Source organism: Molossus molossus, unplaced genomic scaffold (assembly GCF_014108415.1).
Source record: "Molossus molossus isolate mMolMol1 unplaced genomic scaffold, mMolMol1.p scaffold_m16_p_15, whole genome shotgun sequence".
NCBI lineage: Eukaryota > Metazoa > Chordata > Mammalia > Chiroptera > Molossidae > Molossus > Molossus molossus.
In genome coordinates, this window is record NW_023425350.1 from 79,466,969 (window position 1) to 79,485,387 (window position 18,419).

The following is an 18,419-nucleotide window of genomic DNA, read 5'->3' on the forward strand; positions in this document are numbered from 1 at the left end:
TTCCGTTTGCCACACAGCTCCAGTCACTTTGTTGAACAAACCCTAACTTGAAGAAGGCCAGGCAATGGAACGTTTTATTTCTAACCTTTCATACTCACTTGAGCACCCCTGGCTTGGGAGCTCATTACAGTCTCAGGAAGAAAAATACTTTATTAATCAAATATTGTGCACAGATGAAACAACATATCACCTGCTAATTAAAGGAGAGACCAGCACTGATGCAGGCATCTCTTTTATTCCCCTGGGCTTATGGCTCAATTAACAATGAACAGTGACGGATGTCCTCAAAGGGAGCTTTCTGTCTCCCTCCTGGGTTTTCTCAGGAGGAGTTAGAAATAAGATGCTTGACAGAGTTTAGTAAGGAAAAAATTAAAATCTACAATAAACCACCTGTCTTATTTGTGAATGAAATATACTTGCAAAAACCTTAGATGACACCAACACATATTTATTGACTTTACAGTTTTTTAAAATTTACTTATTCTAACTTTAACAAGTTATGAAATATAACTGAAAACCTTACAGAAGATATTGGGAGCTGAGAAACTGACCCGCACTACAATCTCTTCCATGAGAAGTGTGCCCTCTCTCCCCAGGCACATCACGATATGCAGAATAAAGAAGTGTGCCCTTGCTTCATAGGTACATCACGATATGCAGAATCAGGGCTTCTAAATGTATAGTCTCTTTGAAAATACAGTATGATCAGAATTGGACACCAGGGTAACTATCCCCAAAGTAAAAAATGCAATGATTTTGAGGTCATTACACAAAAATAAACAAGCTGTGATTGAAAACCATGAACCCATACTCAGACCTTACTCTGGTTGTGCTGTTGACTGATGGTGGCTGGAGAGAGACCTGTCTGGGGAGAGCTGTTTCTCAACGCTCTCTGTTTCTGTCACATCCTTTCCTCAGTGTCCCCAATATCCTCTATTATGACAATCAAATGACCTATCAGAAAAGTCTCAGATTTCTGCTCTACACCTCTTCATGTTATCCAGCCTATGTGCATCTTTTCTCACGAATACATATTTTTAGCTTAAATAATCACAGCTGTTAGTGATCCAGCTCTCAGCATAAAACAAGCACCAAGCTAAGGATTTTATGTATCATTATTTTATCCTTACTATCATTTTATGAATACCTTAGAATATTCATCGGTAAATTTCAGCTTAGGGAAGGTAATTAAGTTGTCCAAGATCCTACAGCTACAAGTGGTCTGACTTCAGAGGATGAGCTCTGAACTAATGATATTGATTTTACACCCGAAATGATCTGAGCGGCAGGTATCCAGACAGGTGAGGAGGCTTCTGGGGGCATCCCTGCAGGATGAAACCAACACTCTAACCTGAAGACCTAAGTTCTGCCACACACCTGCCATAGTTGTCACCTGTTATATAGTAATGGTAATTCTATCACTGAATTCAGGTAATTCTAACCCCACCTCCCGTGGCCTTTTACATTTTCGAGAAGAGAAACACAGAAGTGTATGGCCTTCATGAGCAAGAGAAGTGCATGAAGGAAGCTTAATAAAGTGTCCAGGGGACACTGTCATAGCGGATCCCCTCTGCAGCCAGTGGCCAGGGTTTCTCCTTTAGCAACTGATCAAAGATAAGAACGGTGCCCATGGCATCACATCTAGGCTGGGGAAGATGAGTAAGAACATTTACCGCATCCCAAACACCAGAAAACATGTGAAAAACCTTGAGGTGGAAAGCCTCTGTGTAGGATTAATACAAGGAAATGCTATTTTACTCAACTCCAGAATTCATGGCAACACAAAACCATTCAGCCTAGCAAGATAAATCGGGGGGGGGGGGGGGGGGGGGGGGACAAAACAAACAACAAACTTATGGAGAAAAATTAAAACATTGTGGGTCTGTGTCCGATATTTTTAGGTTGCAGATCTAAGTGGAAATTCTGCCAGGGGCAGAGCAGGCGGACTGCTGAGTGGACCAGCAGCCAGGCCTAGGAGAACACCCCTAGGAGTGCAGCCCTCCCTGAGCCAGCAGGGAGGAAGAACAGATCTTTCACACTCCAGAGGAAACGTTCTCTGCTGAACTGGGTGTTACCTGCTCGAAAACCTCATTGCGCGAAAGCAACACCCGCAAGCCTTCCTCGGCACCTGTTTTACCCTGACCGATCCGCGAGTCACGAGGAAGGAAGACAGAGCACACTGCATTCCGAAACAGTCGCAAATGCTCAACAGGCCCTTCCGCCGTGAGCTCTGCAGGTCCCGGAGCTGCCAGACCTCGGCCCTCAGCCTGCCTCACCTTTAGCAAGAGCTCCAGGGCTGCTTCGCAGACATGTCCAGGTGAACAAAGGCCTCAGGGAAAGCAACTCCATGAAGGCTCTACCAGTTAAAGGAGACGGTTCCAGTCTGCTCACTAAACCCCATCACCCGGCTCCCAGATGCAACCGGCCTCTCCGAGAAAATCAGTCAGTTTGAAGACTCCCACCGGTCCGTGGACCGTGATCCCTGCTCTGGGAAGGAGCCCTCACAATTTGGATTTCTGGTGTTAAGTGGAAAGTTCAGTAAGGGACATAGGCACGCTCTGCCTCTCAACAATCAGCTTTGCATAGGGATTTGAAAAGGTGCTTTCTGGTGACGCTCTGTCTCTGTATCTCCATCTGTAGTTTAAGGATGATGACTCACTGACGCCCTCTCCAGGGCCATAGTTTTTTTTCTGTGGCTTTGACTGCTGCTTTGTTCAAAAGAAAAGAAAAACTCAGAGATCCCTGGGTTTTATGTGTGCTTCTATCCCTCGGGGCCGATTGTGTTATGTGGTAGTATGAAATCTTATTAAAATCCAAATATTTAGACAACTTGGAAGCAGTCTTATATTTTAGGTTCAGAAGAAGAAAGACAGAGCGGCTCCTTTGTTGCCATTTCTACCACTGTTGCAGGAAGCTGAGTGAACGCCGTTCACAAACCACAAATCCTTAGGAAGTCACATAGTTTCCATCAGTCAACGCCACCCATCTACAGAACAAGCCCACATCTTTCAAGGCAGAGCAGACCCTAAATTGGCACCAGGATGTTTCTCAAGACTTCATTTTTGTCACCTAGAAAACAGGAATGCCTGACATCTTCTCTAATGTATTTTCTAGCTCCAAAATATCATCATCACTTCATTTATAGATAATCCACCATGTGTGAGGTACTATAATAATAACAACAACAAAAAAGCTAAAGCAAATAGAGAAGATGTAAAGCCAAGAGATAAAAGACACAATTGATAAATGGATGAAGTTAAAAATGAATAAACTGTCCTCTCCGACCTTTAGGCCATGGGCCATAGAAGTGGACACACAAACACATGTGTCATTCTCAGGCAATTTTCCTGACATAGCAGAGTGGGGTAGGGGCACCAAGGAGGAAGGGGATCACTTGATCACTTCTAATTAAGGGGTCCAAGGCAGGTCTAGGGAGCTGGGTGAATTGGATCATGACCTTTAAAGATGTATAGGAGTCAATCAGTTGGGGATGATTAGAGATGTCAAAAATAGCAACAATAAAGGGCATTATGGTTAATTGATTATTATAGATTAGCCATTTGGCACAATAAATAATACTTAATAAATGTTCAATCTATTGGTGGCCAGAAGAGAGAGAAGAGAAAGAGAATGGAAAGAGGGAGAAAACATAAAGTTACCTAGCAAAGTTAGTGAGCTAGAGTGTGAGGTTCAAGGTCAAGTTTGGGGACAATGAAGATGGAAAATTAAATTGGAAATAGTTTCAATGGTTAGGGCAAAATATCACATTCTACAAATACACATTTAATAAATACCTGTTGTACATGTCATTGCTTTTTAAAGCCTGATTATGGCTATTTTGTTTCTAATATTTGTTTTAAAAATAAGTATTCTAACTATAAAATAGACAAGCTCATTGTTTGCAGATTAGTTCTTTAGTTTGTATCACATCTGTCTATTGTTGCTGTTGATTAAATGTAGCCATGTTATGACAAATTTTACCTCTCCCCATAAGTATAATTATTGAATAGTGCATATCGAAATCAAATGCATTCCCTTGGGACAGAGGTCATTTAACTTGTGAAGACATGTGACCTTGGGCAAAATGTCCTCATTTGTAACCTCACGGGGTTGGGTCAGGATATTTCTGGGGCTCTTCTTAGGTCTACCTTGATTATAAGTTGCACATGCATATTGTGAAGGTGAATTACCAATCACATTGTATCTCAATAAATTAAATGGATTACGCGCTCTTAGAAATTCTTAGTGAATCATTTCTGGGGTGATAAATGACTGTCACTCACAGGGAATTGCCTACAAAGCACACCAGCTAACTATACGGCACAGCCTGCAACTCAGTGGTCCCAGTCCTTCAAAACAGTCCCTGCTTCTTACAGATGCATGTCCAACAGCTTCAAAAAAAGTAGACGCAATAGTTTTCTTCGGAACCCTAAACATGCTTCTTCCACCGCAACAGGGCTCCCCGGAAGCACAGAAACGAGCAGGGAACTATTTCCTCTGGAGCAGAGGGCTGTGGCACCTGTGATGGTCCCGTGCGCGCCTGTGCTCAGCGGGCTGCCCGGACCCCTCTCCGGGCCCGCACTCCTCGTCCACGGGGTGAAACCGCCCTTTGGGCCCTGAGGCCGCCCTGCCGCCTCCGCCCACGTGCTCCTCTTGGCTCGCACTTCTTTGGTAGCCAGAGTTGGGTGGCTTCCCTCCTCTGTTCACACTCTTCATGCTGATTATCTGCGGAGCCAGCTGCCTCTCTCGAAGCGATCTTGCTCGAGGGTGTGCGCGGGACATGATGGACGAGAGCTCCGAGTCACTGCTGTCCGCATCTGGGGGAGCAGGACAAGGAGGTGAGAGCCAGGCCGGCGACCCAGAGACGACGTCGGAGGGCAGGGGCGGGGAGAGCGCCGTCCTCCGGCTCTAACACCTCGTTCCTGGTGGCAGGACTTTCACTTTGTGCGTTTGCTACCCCAGTGGGAGAGGGAATGCGGGTGACCCTTGGACAACATGGGAATTAGGGGCTCCACCTCCCTGCACCGTCAGAATCCATGTACAACGTTTGACTCCCCCCAAACTTGACTCAGAGCCTTACAGATAATATGAGCAGTTGATTAACATGTATTTTGAGTGTTACATGTATTTTCAAAACTGTAGTCTTATAATAAGTGAGCTAGAGAAAATAAAATGTCATTAAGAAAGTCATAAGGAAGAGAAAATACACTCACAGCCCTGCACATAGTTATTTTAAAAGCCCACATATAACTGGACCCATGCAGTTCAAACCTTTGTCGTTCAAGGATCAACTGAGAAGCTATATGTGCAGTGTTACCAATAAATGGAAATGTACAAAAAGCATGTATCCTCCAGGTAGGGTGGGAGTGTTTTTCTTTCTTTCTTTTTTTAAATTAAAATTGTTTTTTTCTTTATTGAGAGTAGTTTAGAGAGAGAGGTAGGGGGAGGGAGAGAGAGAAAAATCAATGAGAGAGAACATCGATTGGCCGCCTCCTGCATGCCCCCCACTGGGGATCAGGCCCACAACCTGGGCATGTGCCCTGACCCGGGATTGAACAGGTGACCTCTTGGTGCATGGGTTGACACTCAACCACTGAGCCACACGGGCCAGGCAGGGAGGGTTTTTTACAAAATCAGAACAGTTGTCCCTACAGCACAAAGATGCTTTGTGTTGTCAAAGACCAATGCTAAACTGAAGGCTTGGCACTGTGATACGAAAATGCTATTTTTATCTAGGTTTGTTTTTTAATCAGTGGCTACCAGAAGTCATTAAATCGGAGTTTCTTCCCTTTCAACCTTGCACTAGCTAACTTTGCAGAAACAGGGATAGGGTGTGGGCACAGTGGAGGGCCGTGTGTGGCAACACAGCTACAACTATATGCTCTTATTTCAAAGAGGCAAGAAGATGAACAGATAGTGGCTGGCACACAGTGGCAATGATAATGAGGATAAAGTCCATTTATTGGAAACTTAGTATGTGTCTGTCACTATGCTAATCATTCCACATCTATTCCATCATTTACTGCTCATCATAACGTTTTGTGATGAGAAAAATTATGATGCTCATTTCATAGGTGAAGTTTTCCAGAGGTTAAATGACTTTCAGCATCATACAAGGAAGACAGAATTGGAGTCTGAGCAGAGCCTGCCCAGCTGCACCGCTGTCTCCTGCTTACATGTCATGGGTGGGTCAGGAGAGCCGCATCATGAAAGGAGGGACACCCCTGGGAATCTATGTGATGTCCCCTCTTGGGTGACTTCCAAATAGCTCCACCATACTCAGGACATCCAGTGTGCAACATCCTTGAAGGAATATTTTTCACAATCTCTCATTCTCATTTCCTCAAAATTTTAACCTCACACAATTATTTTCTCTTTACATATTCTCCTGAGAATTTAGATATTTTAAGACCTTTTATTTAAATCTGAGAGTAGGTCCTTTCTCCCATTTTCTTCTTCCTCCTTTGAAGCAAAACAAAAAACAAAATCCCTGTAGGTTAAATGTGCTTAGGATACGGGACATCACAAAATCCTAAAAGACCCTGTTCCGTAATGTTTGTTCCACTTCTGAGCATACATTATTCTATTTCCTGACCACTTTCTGTTATTAAAAAGTACCCTTGCGACCCATATAATCTCATTAACCAATGTCACCTGAATAAATTTAATTAAAATTTTTAAATGGCTAAGATGGTAAATTTTATGTGATATGTATTTTACCACAATTAAAGTAAATTTTTTAAAATAAAAAAAATTGAAAAGTGGGTTCTATGCACTAGGAAGAGGCTTGGGCAAGTGACTAGCAGGTAAGTCATTAGATCCGCCCAGGGCGGAAGAAGGCCGCGCGCTGGAGGCGGACGAAGGGGGCGGAGGCGCGGCCTGTGCTCTGTCCACGGCGCAGTCTCTTCCAGGCCGGCGCCCAGGCCGCACAGTCCAGGGAGAGGTCAGCGGACACCTCAGCAGTAAATTTGAACATCTGTTCTTTTATCTGCCCCCTGCCCCCGAGCCGCGTCTTCTGGACATGCCCCCGGGGGGCAGAGAGAAGGAGAAACGGGAAGTGCTTCTGCGCAGGGCAGGGCGGAGCGGAACAAGCAGGGCCGCCCAGACCCGAGGCGCACCGCTTCCCCCACACCCTTCTCCTGCCTTAGTTTTGTTTCAGTAAAGTACACATAGCGGAAAACTTAGCATTTTAGCCACGTTTTTCATTGTAATCATTTTAAGTGTACAGTGCTGTGGGCCTAGTACGTTCACACTGTTGCACGAACATCCCCCCCTCCAGATACAGGACGTTTTCATCTCCCCAACCCACGGGGTTTCAGCAGTCTCAGGCTAGGAGGGTGTCCAGGGGGACCTCTGTACTTGCAACATCGAGTGAACCCAAGGGCACAGGAGCCTGGGAGCGAGTGTGGAGACTCCTCAAGCTGCGGCAAGCTCCAGACATCTAGAGTAAGTGGTGTTCTGCCTCTCGAGGGCAAAGGGACAGCCAGGGAGGAAGGGGCTTCCCAGGCACAGCCGCCGGTCAGGGCTCCTGCTGGGTGGACAGCCCCTCTGCTCTGCCCTCCAGCCCCTCTGGCCGGTTCCTGACTACGTCTGGCGCAGAAAGACTTCACGGGTTGAAGCAGTTATGCCCAGATACACATTGAGGACTATCTCAGTCTCTCCATGATTATTATTATAATTCTTTAAAACATATTAAAGATAAGTCCCACTTCATTACTTTTCCTCGTCAGATTTCTAGGTTTACCACTCTTTTCACTCAGTTGATGAAATTAGAACTAGTTGAGCACATTTGAAAGAAAAAAGATCATTGGGAGAAAGACTTCATTTCATTTCTAGGTCAATTCATGGAGAACTGACATTTCTGACGGGCCGTGTTCCTTCCAAAACACCTCTGTCTGCCCAGGTCAAGTCTTCTTTGCTATCTCTCGACAGTAAAATAATAATAGCAAATACTATTGCACGCTCAGCTGGTTCCAGGCGCCGTGCTGAGAGCTTTTTGTGTACTGATGGGCTTCGTGTCAGGACAACGCTTTTGTCCGTGGGAAGTGCCGACGCTCTCCCTTCACGGAGAGGAAATGACAGCACAGAGAAGTGCAGTTTTGTTTTCCTCGTGTAAGTCCTATAAATATTTTCCTGGGACTCTATGATTTTTACTGAAACTATGAGTGAGATGCCTTTTAGGGCATCTATCAAAGGATAAGATCTGCCTTGGCCAGTTGCTCAGTGGTTAGAGCGTTGGCCTGTGGTCCAGAGAGACCCGGGTTCGGTTCCCGCTAAGGGCATGTACCTCGGTTGCAGTCTGTCCCCGGCCCTGGTTGGGGTCGTGTGGGTGGCAGCCACTCGATGTGTCCCTTTCACATCAATGTTTCTCTCTCTCTCTCTCCTCCTCCTCTCTCCCTCCCACTCTATCTGAACAAAAAATGGAAAAATGTCCTCCCTTGAGGATAAAAAAAAAAAGTGTAAGATCTTTTGCCTGATAATCTGGTGAATAATGGAAACAGTTCCTGCTGTTCACAACCCCACGTCTGGAAGAAGTGCTCTGTGAGGTGCAGTATGCCTCGAACACGCTGCTGTGGTGGTGTAAATGCTTAGCACTGTGCGTACATTCATTCTCGGGAGCTATTTTCTGCTACCATAGCTCGTGATACTGATGCTCGTCCCACACGGAGACGGTGAGACGTGCACGTCTTCTGTTCACTCTGACAGCGCAGGCAGGCCGGTGGGTCACAGTGGGAGGTTTAAAAGCAATCCACTGTGCACCCTCTTGTTCGCTTTTGTAGTGGAGTGGAGGACACTGTCACACACTGATCTGAGGAGAGAGGACTAGACCAATGACACAGAAGTCAGAGTCCCAAACTCTCTCGGGACGAATGCCTGGAGCAGAGCAAAGGTGGGCTTCACCCTAAAGGACACGCGGAGGGCAGGACATGGCCATTGAGAAACAGTAGCTTAATCTGCACAAAGGTAAATCCCAGGTGATTTGACATTTTTGTGAGAAAGTCAAACTATTAAAGTTCTAGATGAAAAATATTGGGTAAATCGTTTTCTAATTTTCCTGTAGAAGATCAAGCAGATTTGATTCATCAGAATCTGAATGGCAAGCATGTCTAAAAACTAAAAGATAAATATGAAATGAGGAAAAATCATTAACAACAAATTTTAGACAAAAGAAGAAACAGAAAATTCCTCAAAAGAAGACAGTTGGCTCTAAAATTATGAGATGTTCAACTGCACTAATAATAAAATGATACACATGAAAATTAAATTTATCCTGTCATATCATAGATCACTCAAGGGTTTGACAATAGCCCAGTGACTGAAAAGTGTTCAGAAATTACCTTTCTCACAGACCTGTTGGTGTACATAAATTTAAATATATATAATTTTTGACTTAAATATTTCACTTCCAGGAAAAAGTACTAAGGAAATAATTGCTTATTTGTGCAAAAATCAATCTCAAATGATCCAAACCACTTATTTATTTTTTTAAAACTTGATGTAGCTCAATATTTATTTATTTTCCATTTGTCCTTTATTAATTAATTTATTTTTGTTACAGATGTTTCTCCTTTTTCCCCCCAGACACCCTGCAAGGCACTTATTATAAATCATTGCTTATATTCATTAAAAATTGGAAATATTTAAAATATTTGTCAATAAGAATTTAGCTAAATAAGCCATGTTGCTTTTATATAATTGATTCTTAATTCATTAAAAATGATCAAAAAGTTCATATTTATTGACATGGACATATGTTCACAACATATGGTTGAGTAAACTAGACAAATTATAAAAGTTATAAAACAAGATTTTTAGGTAGACTATGACGCTAGTGTGTTTGTGATTTTGGTTTTGGTTTTGTATCAGGTATGGGTAGGGTAGAGATCAGGCTACTGTAGAGAGAATTATAGAAAGATTCCTACCAAAACATTCTATAGTGATTATATCTGGGCTTTGGATTTTTATGTACTTTTAACTTTCTTTTTTTGCTTTTCTATACTATTTGATTTTGCTTTTATACCAAGCAAGTTTTTAAATCAGAAAAAAATGCTTAAATTTAAAGAATAATATACTTACTCATTAAATATTTAATTCTAGCCCTGGCTGGTTTGGCTCAGCAGTAGAGCGTTGGCTGGTGGACTAATGAGTCTTGGGTTCGATTTCAGTCAAGGGCATGTACTTCGTTTATGGTTCATCCCCAGCCCTGGTTGGGGTGATGCTGGTGGCAACCAGCCGATGTGTCCCTCTCACATCGATGTTTTTCTCTCTCTCCCTTTCTCTCTCCTCTTTCTTTCTCTCTCTCCCTTCCTCCCTCCCACTCTGTCTGAAGATACAGTGATACCTCGGTTCTCGAACATAATTCGTTCCAGGAGGACGGTCGAGAACCGAATTGTTCGAGAACCGAAGCAATGAAACCAATAGGAAAGCGTGACTCCACAAAGCGTGACTCTCTCTCTGCACTCACACTGATGACGCGAGCAAGGCGCGCTGGGCCGAATGAACGCCATTCGGCTCAACTCGGCTCATCTCGGAAGTTCGAGTTCCAAATATTTGTTCGGATTCCGAGACAAAAGTTTCTCGAATCCCGATTTGGTCAAAAACCGAGGCGTTCGAGAACCGAGGTATCACTGTAAATAGAAAAATATCCTCGGGTGAGGATTTAAAGAAAATAAATAAAATTTTAATTCTAAAATTTTATGTATTTAGTTTTTTTGAATTTCTAATGTGATTTAAAGTCTTGAAAATTTAGGAAAATTTAAATTGATAACATGCATGCATATACATATGTGTGTGTGCATATATGTATGTATGTGTATGTGTGTATACAAATATTAAATCAATAAATTTAATCAGTAAATTTGATTAAATTATTTTAGCAAAATTTAACCAATTTGGGAGAATTCCAGAAATTTTTAAACCATGGGTGAATTCTGTGACTTCAAAAATGTGCCCATTTTTTGTTTCTCTAAGACAAGTCTCACCAAATTATGACCCTTGGCCTTTATTTGGTATACTACTTCTTTTTGTATATGGCTTATGAACTAAGGATGGTTGTTGCATTTTAAATGGCTGAAAAAAAATTAAAAGAAGAATATTTCATGACAAGTAAAATGATATGAAATTCAAATTTCAGTGACCACCAATAAATTTCTGAATTAAGTTAATAAAATGGTTTGTTTTCTCTCTCTTTCTTCGGTCACAGAAGTACCTATATAATATTCTTGGTTTGGGCCCGGCTGCTGTGGCTCAGTGGTTGGGCGTTGACCCTGCACCAAGCGGTCACCAGCTCAATTCCCGGTCAGGGCACGTGCCCAGGTTGTGGCCTGATCCCCAGGGAGGGGCATGCAGGAGGCGGCCAATCTGTGTTCTCTCTCATCAATGTTTCTCTCTCTCCCTCTCCTTTCTTCTCTCTCTTAAGTCAATAAAGAAAAGAAAAGTTTAATATTCTTGGTTTTGCATTGTGGCCCCAGCCCACAGTCTACCCTCAGAGAAGAGGAGGAGCCGGCGCGCAGTCACCTGTGAGCTCCGCGGGCCCCTGCGCTCCCCAGGCTGGCTGCGGGCCGCTGCAAGGGAAGGAGAGGTAGCGGATGTTCTTGGTGCCAGGCTGCGGGGACAAGCAGAAATAAAGCGGAGTTAGCCACCGCGATCCCACGTCTCCCGTGCAGACCCAGGGGGGGCACAGGCTCACCTGCGGCATCTTGCTTGCATCACTGGCTTTGTTATTTTTGTTTAAAAAGACAGAATGCTCAGCCTTCAATCTGCATTTGCCATTCTTCTCATGATAGACTAGACCACTATGAACCCGCAGAGTTACTCCACAGTCTCACTGAGAGTGGGGTAGAGAGGACGACCCCCCAGACCCGGCCTCATCCCTAGCGCAGCGACTGGCTGCCGGCCCCGTGCGCGGCGCACAGCACATAGGGAAACAAGGCCAGCACCTTGGCCCCAACAACTTCTCCCAGGGCAAGATGCAGCGCCCTAGAGCTTGGGCCCCGGTCCACGAGGTCCCCAGGCACCTGGCCCCTCGGCATCCAGTCCAGACTCACAGCAGAGATCCCTTGGGTTCCTAAGGCCTTGGCCTCCAAAAAGCATCCCTAAGTAGGTGCCCATTACTTTTGTATTTCTCCGTCAACAAGGCAGTGGTTTTGTTTGTTTGTTTGTTTGTTTGTTTGTTTGTTTGTTTGTTTGTTTAAACATCAGTGGGAGTCGCCTGAGGAGGCCCTGTGCAGGGACGCCCAGCGCTCGGGCGCCCACGGCCCCACCTTACCGGCTGTGCCCGCGGCAGGCTGTGGCCTCTGCCCACGCTCTCCCGGAAGGTGTTCCGGCGGCGGATCAGTATCTCTTTAGCTTGCTCCTCAACTGCTTGGGGTTTGAGGCTGTACTTGTTGTAGGACAGTGTCTGCAGAGAGAGGAAACGTCAAACACCGCAGGAATCTCCAGTGCGACTGCCACCTCAGGAGGCCACACGGTTGTCACACTGGGCTCCTGGAACAGAGAGACACCCTGCACTCATCCAGCCCTGCCCTGACGTGACTCCTGACCCCCAAGACGACCTCTTCCGAGAGGAGGCCTGTGAGAAACACCCAGATGCTGTGTGGGGCCCGGTGACCCACCACCAGGTGGAGGCGTGGATGTCACCTTCTGAGATCATCCTCAACACTGTGGATCGCCCACTGGAAACACAGCAGTCCAACACGGCCCTGGGTGGCATCTGCAGAGAGCGAGAGGATGGGGGAGGAGAGGAGTCCCAGGGCCATGTAGGCCCCGGAGTGAGGAAGGAGCGACGGAAGGGGAAGAACTAGTGAGTTCCACACTCTCAAAGTAACAGAAGTGGAGGCAGAAGCCACCTCGGAGGCCGGAACTCCCCTGTTTATTGTTTGTGTTCTCCCCGTGCGACCTCCCGTAACCTGTCTGCCGATGGGGGGAGGAGGACAGGGGCTGGCGCATAGCTTAGAAGGTAGAAACCCAGAGGACAGGCTGAAGAGGCACACCAATCAAAGGAGAAACGTGGCGATCTGGGTCGATGGATAAAGGGACACAAAGATATAATGGGCAGCTAACCTCGTTTTAGACCCAGAATCTGTATCTCCATGCCTGGACCTTTCCCTAAATTCAACCTTTATCAGCATGGGGGAAGCCTGAGGCCCAGGAACCCTTTGGGCTCTGGCCCCACTGAGCTAGCCCACATTCTTTAAACCAGGAAGTTCTTAACTATTTAGCTAAGGCAGAGTGTGATCATCTTACTGAAACAGTTTCACTTGGAATGATTTGAAAGCTGTTGTGTTTACTCTAAGTATGCTAGAGTTGCTGCTGACCTATATTCCTCAGCAGGTGCACAGACTACCCATGACATATTCCCCTTAATCACTGAACTTTCCAAACAGGAAGCTAGATGTGTTCACTCTCGCTGTGTCATCTGGCAAATGCAGAGCCACAGAGAGAGCCCTGGACAGGCAGTTGGAAGACCTGGGTTTATGTATTTGTTTTGTGACCCTAAACAGGTCAGATAAACACCTCCTCTGGCTTGAAAAAACGAGGAGCTTTGGTCCCCTCGAGACTATGATTTATGACATAGTCACAAAAACCAAGGCCCTCATAAAGAATTCACTTATAATCACACTCAAGAATTAGGAAGTTCAATCAAATCCTCAGACTTAAAATAACTCCTAATAGAGGACACAAGTTTACATAGCATTGGACTAAGTCAAAGTTTCAGAAGGACTCAACCACTGAGTCAAGAAATGTCCTTCTTGTGCATTTTGGACCAGTTCCCAAGTGCATACCGTTTTCCAAAACTGAGAAATAATGTGTCTAATATAGCTCCTTTTTTTCTTAAGGCTTTCAGTATTGTAGTTTCACTATTCTAATGGAAACATCTCAATTTCCTGAGCTCTATTATGGTCAATCAGATTGAGACAGGTCACTGGGGACCCTCTGTTTCTGTGGCACATTTGTCTGCTGGAGGGCAGGGAGGCTGTCCTGGGAAGGCCAGGCTGCAGGGCTGGGGCAGCCTGACCCCGAGGGCCAGCAACCAGATCTGCATTTCTTTTTATACCACCAGCGCCAATTTTGCAGCAGAAACATAACAGTGCACTTTCTGTTCTCCCAAATAAGCAGGGAGAAATTATCCGACAGAAAAGCTGCATTGGAGACAATGGTGTGATCAGGAACTGGTCCCCGAAGGACTGGTCCCAGGATAGGCACCAGGGACAGGTTGGACGGCTTGTACACACCCGCTGTCGAACTTGGTACATGTTGCGTGTCAGAATGTCCCTCATGGACTCCACATCTTCAGGGGAAAGCCTTTTGATTCCTTCTGTCCTCTGGGCCCTGCAAACATCATTGGAGAAAGGCAAACATCATTTTTCCGTCGTGGCAAGAGCTCCATGGAGCTATTGGTGTACCCGTGGGAGCTCCAAGGTCCAGGCCCTGTTTGCACAGTCTTTCCTGTTGTGTACGAAGCCCCTGTGAAATGTCAGTGTGTGTGTCCAGGCTTAAATTTTAAAAATATAGTTTTACCCTGGCCGGTTTGGCTCAGTAGTTAGAGTGTTGGCCTGTGGTCCAGAGAAATCTGGGTTCGGTTCCGGCTAAGGGCATGTACCTCGCTTGCGCTTTGTCCCCGGCCCTGGTTGGATTGTGCAGGAGGCAGCCACTTGGTGTGTCCCTTTCACGCCGATGTCTCTCTCTCTCTCTCTCTCTCTCTCTCCCCCCCCCCACTCTATCTGAATAAAAAATGGAAAAATGTCCTTGGGTGAGGATTAAAAAAAAACTATATATATATATATTTCTTTGCTTTTACCTTTTATGTGGAAAACATTACTCATTTTAAAAAAGAGGGTTCAGCCCTGGCCAGTTTGGTTCAGTGGTTGAGCGTTGGCCTGCGGACCGGAGAGTCCCGGGTTCAGTTCCTGCTAGGGGCACGTACCACACACACACACACACACACACACACAAATAAAAATAAAAAAGAGGGTTCAAGTTGGTAACAAACCAGTTTATTCCCTTCATATCTGCTATGATCAAACATGTTTGTAAAATACAATAAAAGTCAATTATTAGAAAATAATTGTTTTAAATACCATAAAGTGCAAAACAAACTTTTTTTTTTTCCACTGGATTCAACAGAAATAAGGCTAGGCTGACTCGATCAGGTCTGTACCTACCGTAGACCACCAGCTCATGGACGGCAGTCTCCGCAGGGCACACTTTGAGTAGCATCAAGCTAACGGTACTAAAATTTGATGAGCACCTTTATGAATACATCTGCCTTGGGATTGTTCCTTTAGAGACTTTGTCTTCAGTTAAAGAATATTGTAAGAAACTCGTATCATATTTTATAAGGACAATAAGAGCATTTTCACCATGACCAAGCCAGCCCCTTTCGGAGACACAAAACTGTGAGATTCTGGAAACAATTCACAGCTCACTGCCTCCACACTGACCACTCCCCACATTTTCCTTCATCATGAGTTCCCTCAACACCCCCTCCCCTGAAAGGGTTCAAAAACCAAGTCATGCCCAGGTTAGCAGTCAATGCACAACTGTCCTCAGGATTTCAAAGTCATGCCACTGTTATGTGCAGAATTTGCATTGACAGATGTATTTTATTTCAGTCCTTTGAATTTAGTGGAGGTAATTTCTATTACCATTGCATCAGTAATGTATGTTCACTGTAGACATAAGAACAAACAAGAGAGAACTAAATAAATTAAACCCATCTTCTAATACTATTACCTAACTTAACATCTTGGGCCCTTACAGAGCTTTGACTTTATTTTTTTTCTCTAACCGCAGCTCTTCTGAATACATAGGGTACTGTTGTGCTAATACCTGCTTGATAATTGATCACAGAGATGAGCAGTTACCAGTATTCACACAGGCCACTTTTAAAGTACTTTTCCCAAGCATTGGTAGTAATATAGCCCTAAATAGCAAGGACATTCTGTAAGTACTGTATACTTGGTGAAAGATTTTTAAGCACTTGAATACTGGATATCACAGTATGTCAGGGTTTACTTAGCAATATCTGTACACTGACTAATACTCTTTCAACATAGCATTGAAATCAGAGTTTCCGTATCTTAGTGATACAAATGCCAACACTATTGATATTCAGTTACCACTCTTGTTGAACTGAACATTATTATAAGGGCATTTCAACTTAACTATTTAAATGACCTTCAAATAAAATGTATTCTGATTTAGACATACCCACACATTCCCACAATCTGAACACATTCTTTCATTATCATGGAAGTAATCCATTGCTAAGCAGAAAAAACAGCAAATCACAGTCTCACTGTCTGCATGTGCAATAAAACAGCCACCAGGAGAAACCACTGGTAAAGGAAATGTGAACCTCAGGCAGCAGTAGCTCTGACCTGGCCCCTGTAGGAAGGGCAAACTGAGTCACACGTCAGCTCTGGCGGGCTGTGCAGCAGGCCTCCCAAAGGCATCAGCCCTCACGGCCGCACGAGGAGCTGCAGCTGTGAAGTCATTCAGATGAGCTCTTACCCGGGCGGGGTCACATCTGGAGTTTTCTACATGCCACTCAATTAGCAGAACCACCTCTGAAGTAATCATGTCATCAGCACAGGGAAGATACAATTCTTAGAAAAGTGAAATGTCAACAATTTCTTGGTCAAAAAAGGAAAATTATACACTGAAAGACCTGTGTCACTTGAATCTTCACTCATTGTCCCTAAAAGAAATCTCTGTCCCCTTAAATACAAGCCCTGTGGAAAGGTCATGGCTATCAAAATCAAACGGGAAGGTGACTCTAGATATGTCAGGATAAAAGGTTCATGTCTCGTAACCTTTTTAAAAAATGAGATGCTATAATACTATAAAGGAAGCTTCAATGCCAAACAGTATAAATATAAAGTATGATGGATGCTATATTCATGCCATAATATTAATTCCCCCAAATCAAATATTATGTCCTGATTCATTTAGAAGAATCCATGCTGTTTCAATAGCTTCACACATGAGATCCATGGGAAACACATGCTAAGACACGGAGGCCACGCTCGCTGAGTGAACAGTGCCCACAACTCTTCCACAGTGTCATTGCTGAATGTCTAGATTTTCCATCACATTTATTGGGGTGACTCTTGAGAAGGTCACCGAGATAACCACCACTGAGGATGAGTGCGGGTGGCGGAGGGAGGCCAGTCCCGCAGCACCGTGTTCCGTTGGAACGATCGGCATCGGACCTTCACTCCAGAGACTGTGTGTAAGAATACATACAGGTAAATGTATACCTGTCAGTAGGTGATCAAACATTTTTAAACTATAATAAATGTGTACTTTCTATAAATGACATGTTACAATTTTTTGGGAGTTTTTACATGTAATATTTTGAAGTTGTATAGTTGTAGTTTTCCGTGCCTATACATTTATAAATATTTCAGTATCTCTAAAATATTAACCAAATATTTTTTAAAGCTTCCACAGTTTTAATCAACCTCTGTCCTCTAATATTTCTAAGAGCTCACTAGTCACTGATAAATGAGATGCTTCATACTTAAAATAACAATTCAAGTACATACCCTACCCATTCCATAGGGTTGTTTTGAGGTTTAAATAAAACAATGCCTGTCACCCTAACAAAATTTTATGGAGTCAACATCATTGACCCTGGGCCATGGACAAGTTTTGGTGGAGGTGCCCCTGAAGGTCACAGACTTTGCAAATCTAAGCCTCTTGTAGAACAATTGCTTAAACTTCTAAAGAAAAAATATATGTGCATTTTGTTGTTTTCATTTTATACAGAATAACAAAAAGTGAGTTGAATACACACTTCTTTTTCCTATTATTGTATGAAGGTTTGTTTATTAAGAAATTGGCTGCTTTGATCTTAGGAGAGGAATTCCTTTTTGCTTGGCGTCCTACATATTTCTGATGAGATCAAATAAATGCAGTTCAACTACTAAACTTGAATTACATATAAGTTTAAAAGTTCTGCTCTCCACCCCAGTTTAGGCAATAGATGGAAAAACACTTCTCTTTCACCTATAAGGCTCTCTTGCTAATCTTGAGTCCGTCTTAAAACTCTCTGAAAAAAATAGTTGACTCAACAGAAGCCTCCCACCCCCAACCTCAATAAAGCTGGCTTAAAAATTGGGGCAACTCTTCATGACCAGTGCAGTGTAATGCAGAGATTCAAATTACGATTTAGCACAGGGTAGACTGATTCTCAGTAAAGATAAGTGCTCCCACATTCCTAGACCAAGTGCTCACATAACTAGTAAGCAAACCGGTGAGGAACCTGCCCAGCCTCCTGCCCTGCATTGGGCTGGCTCCCTTTCATTCCCTCAGTGAGCAAGTCAGGCACCTGGAACCAAGTGGGTTTCACCTCTTATACCCTCACAGCTCCCTGGACTGTGGAATGATATGTTCTTTCCTTTGCTTCATTA

General features: G+C 44.1%; 1 protein-coding gene across 1 annotated transcript in view; it reads right to left on the bottom strand.

Annotated features, from left to right (window-relative positions):
• Positions 1-1,529: 1,529 nt before the first annotated feature.
• Positions 1,530-18,419, bottom strand: part of SLC9A4 (solute carrier family 9 member A4) — a 68,804-nt gene continuing 51,914 nt past the window's right edge. Inside the window, exons 9-15 of the mRNA XM_036262459.1 lie at positions 14,235-14,331; positions 12,269-12,400; positions 11,518-11,605; positions 4,583-4,817; positions 2,277-2,356; positions 2,076-2,179; positions 1,530-1,646 (exon numbers count right to left, since the gene is read on the bottom strand). Of these exons, the coding sequence (XP_036118352.1) occupies positions 1,530-1,646; positions 2,076-2,179; positions 2,277-2,356; positions 4,583-4,817; positions 11,518-11,605; positions 12,269-12,400; positions 14,235-14,331 (853 nt within the window). The remainder of the gene's footprint in view (positions 1,647-2,075; positions 2,180-2,276; positions 2,357-4,582; positions 4,818-11,517; positions 11,606-12,268; positions 12,401-14,234; positions 14,332-18,419) is intronic.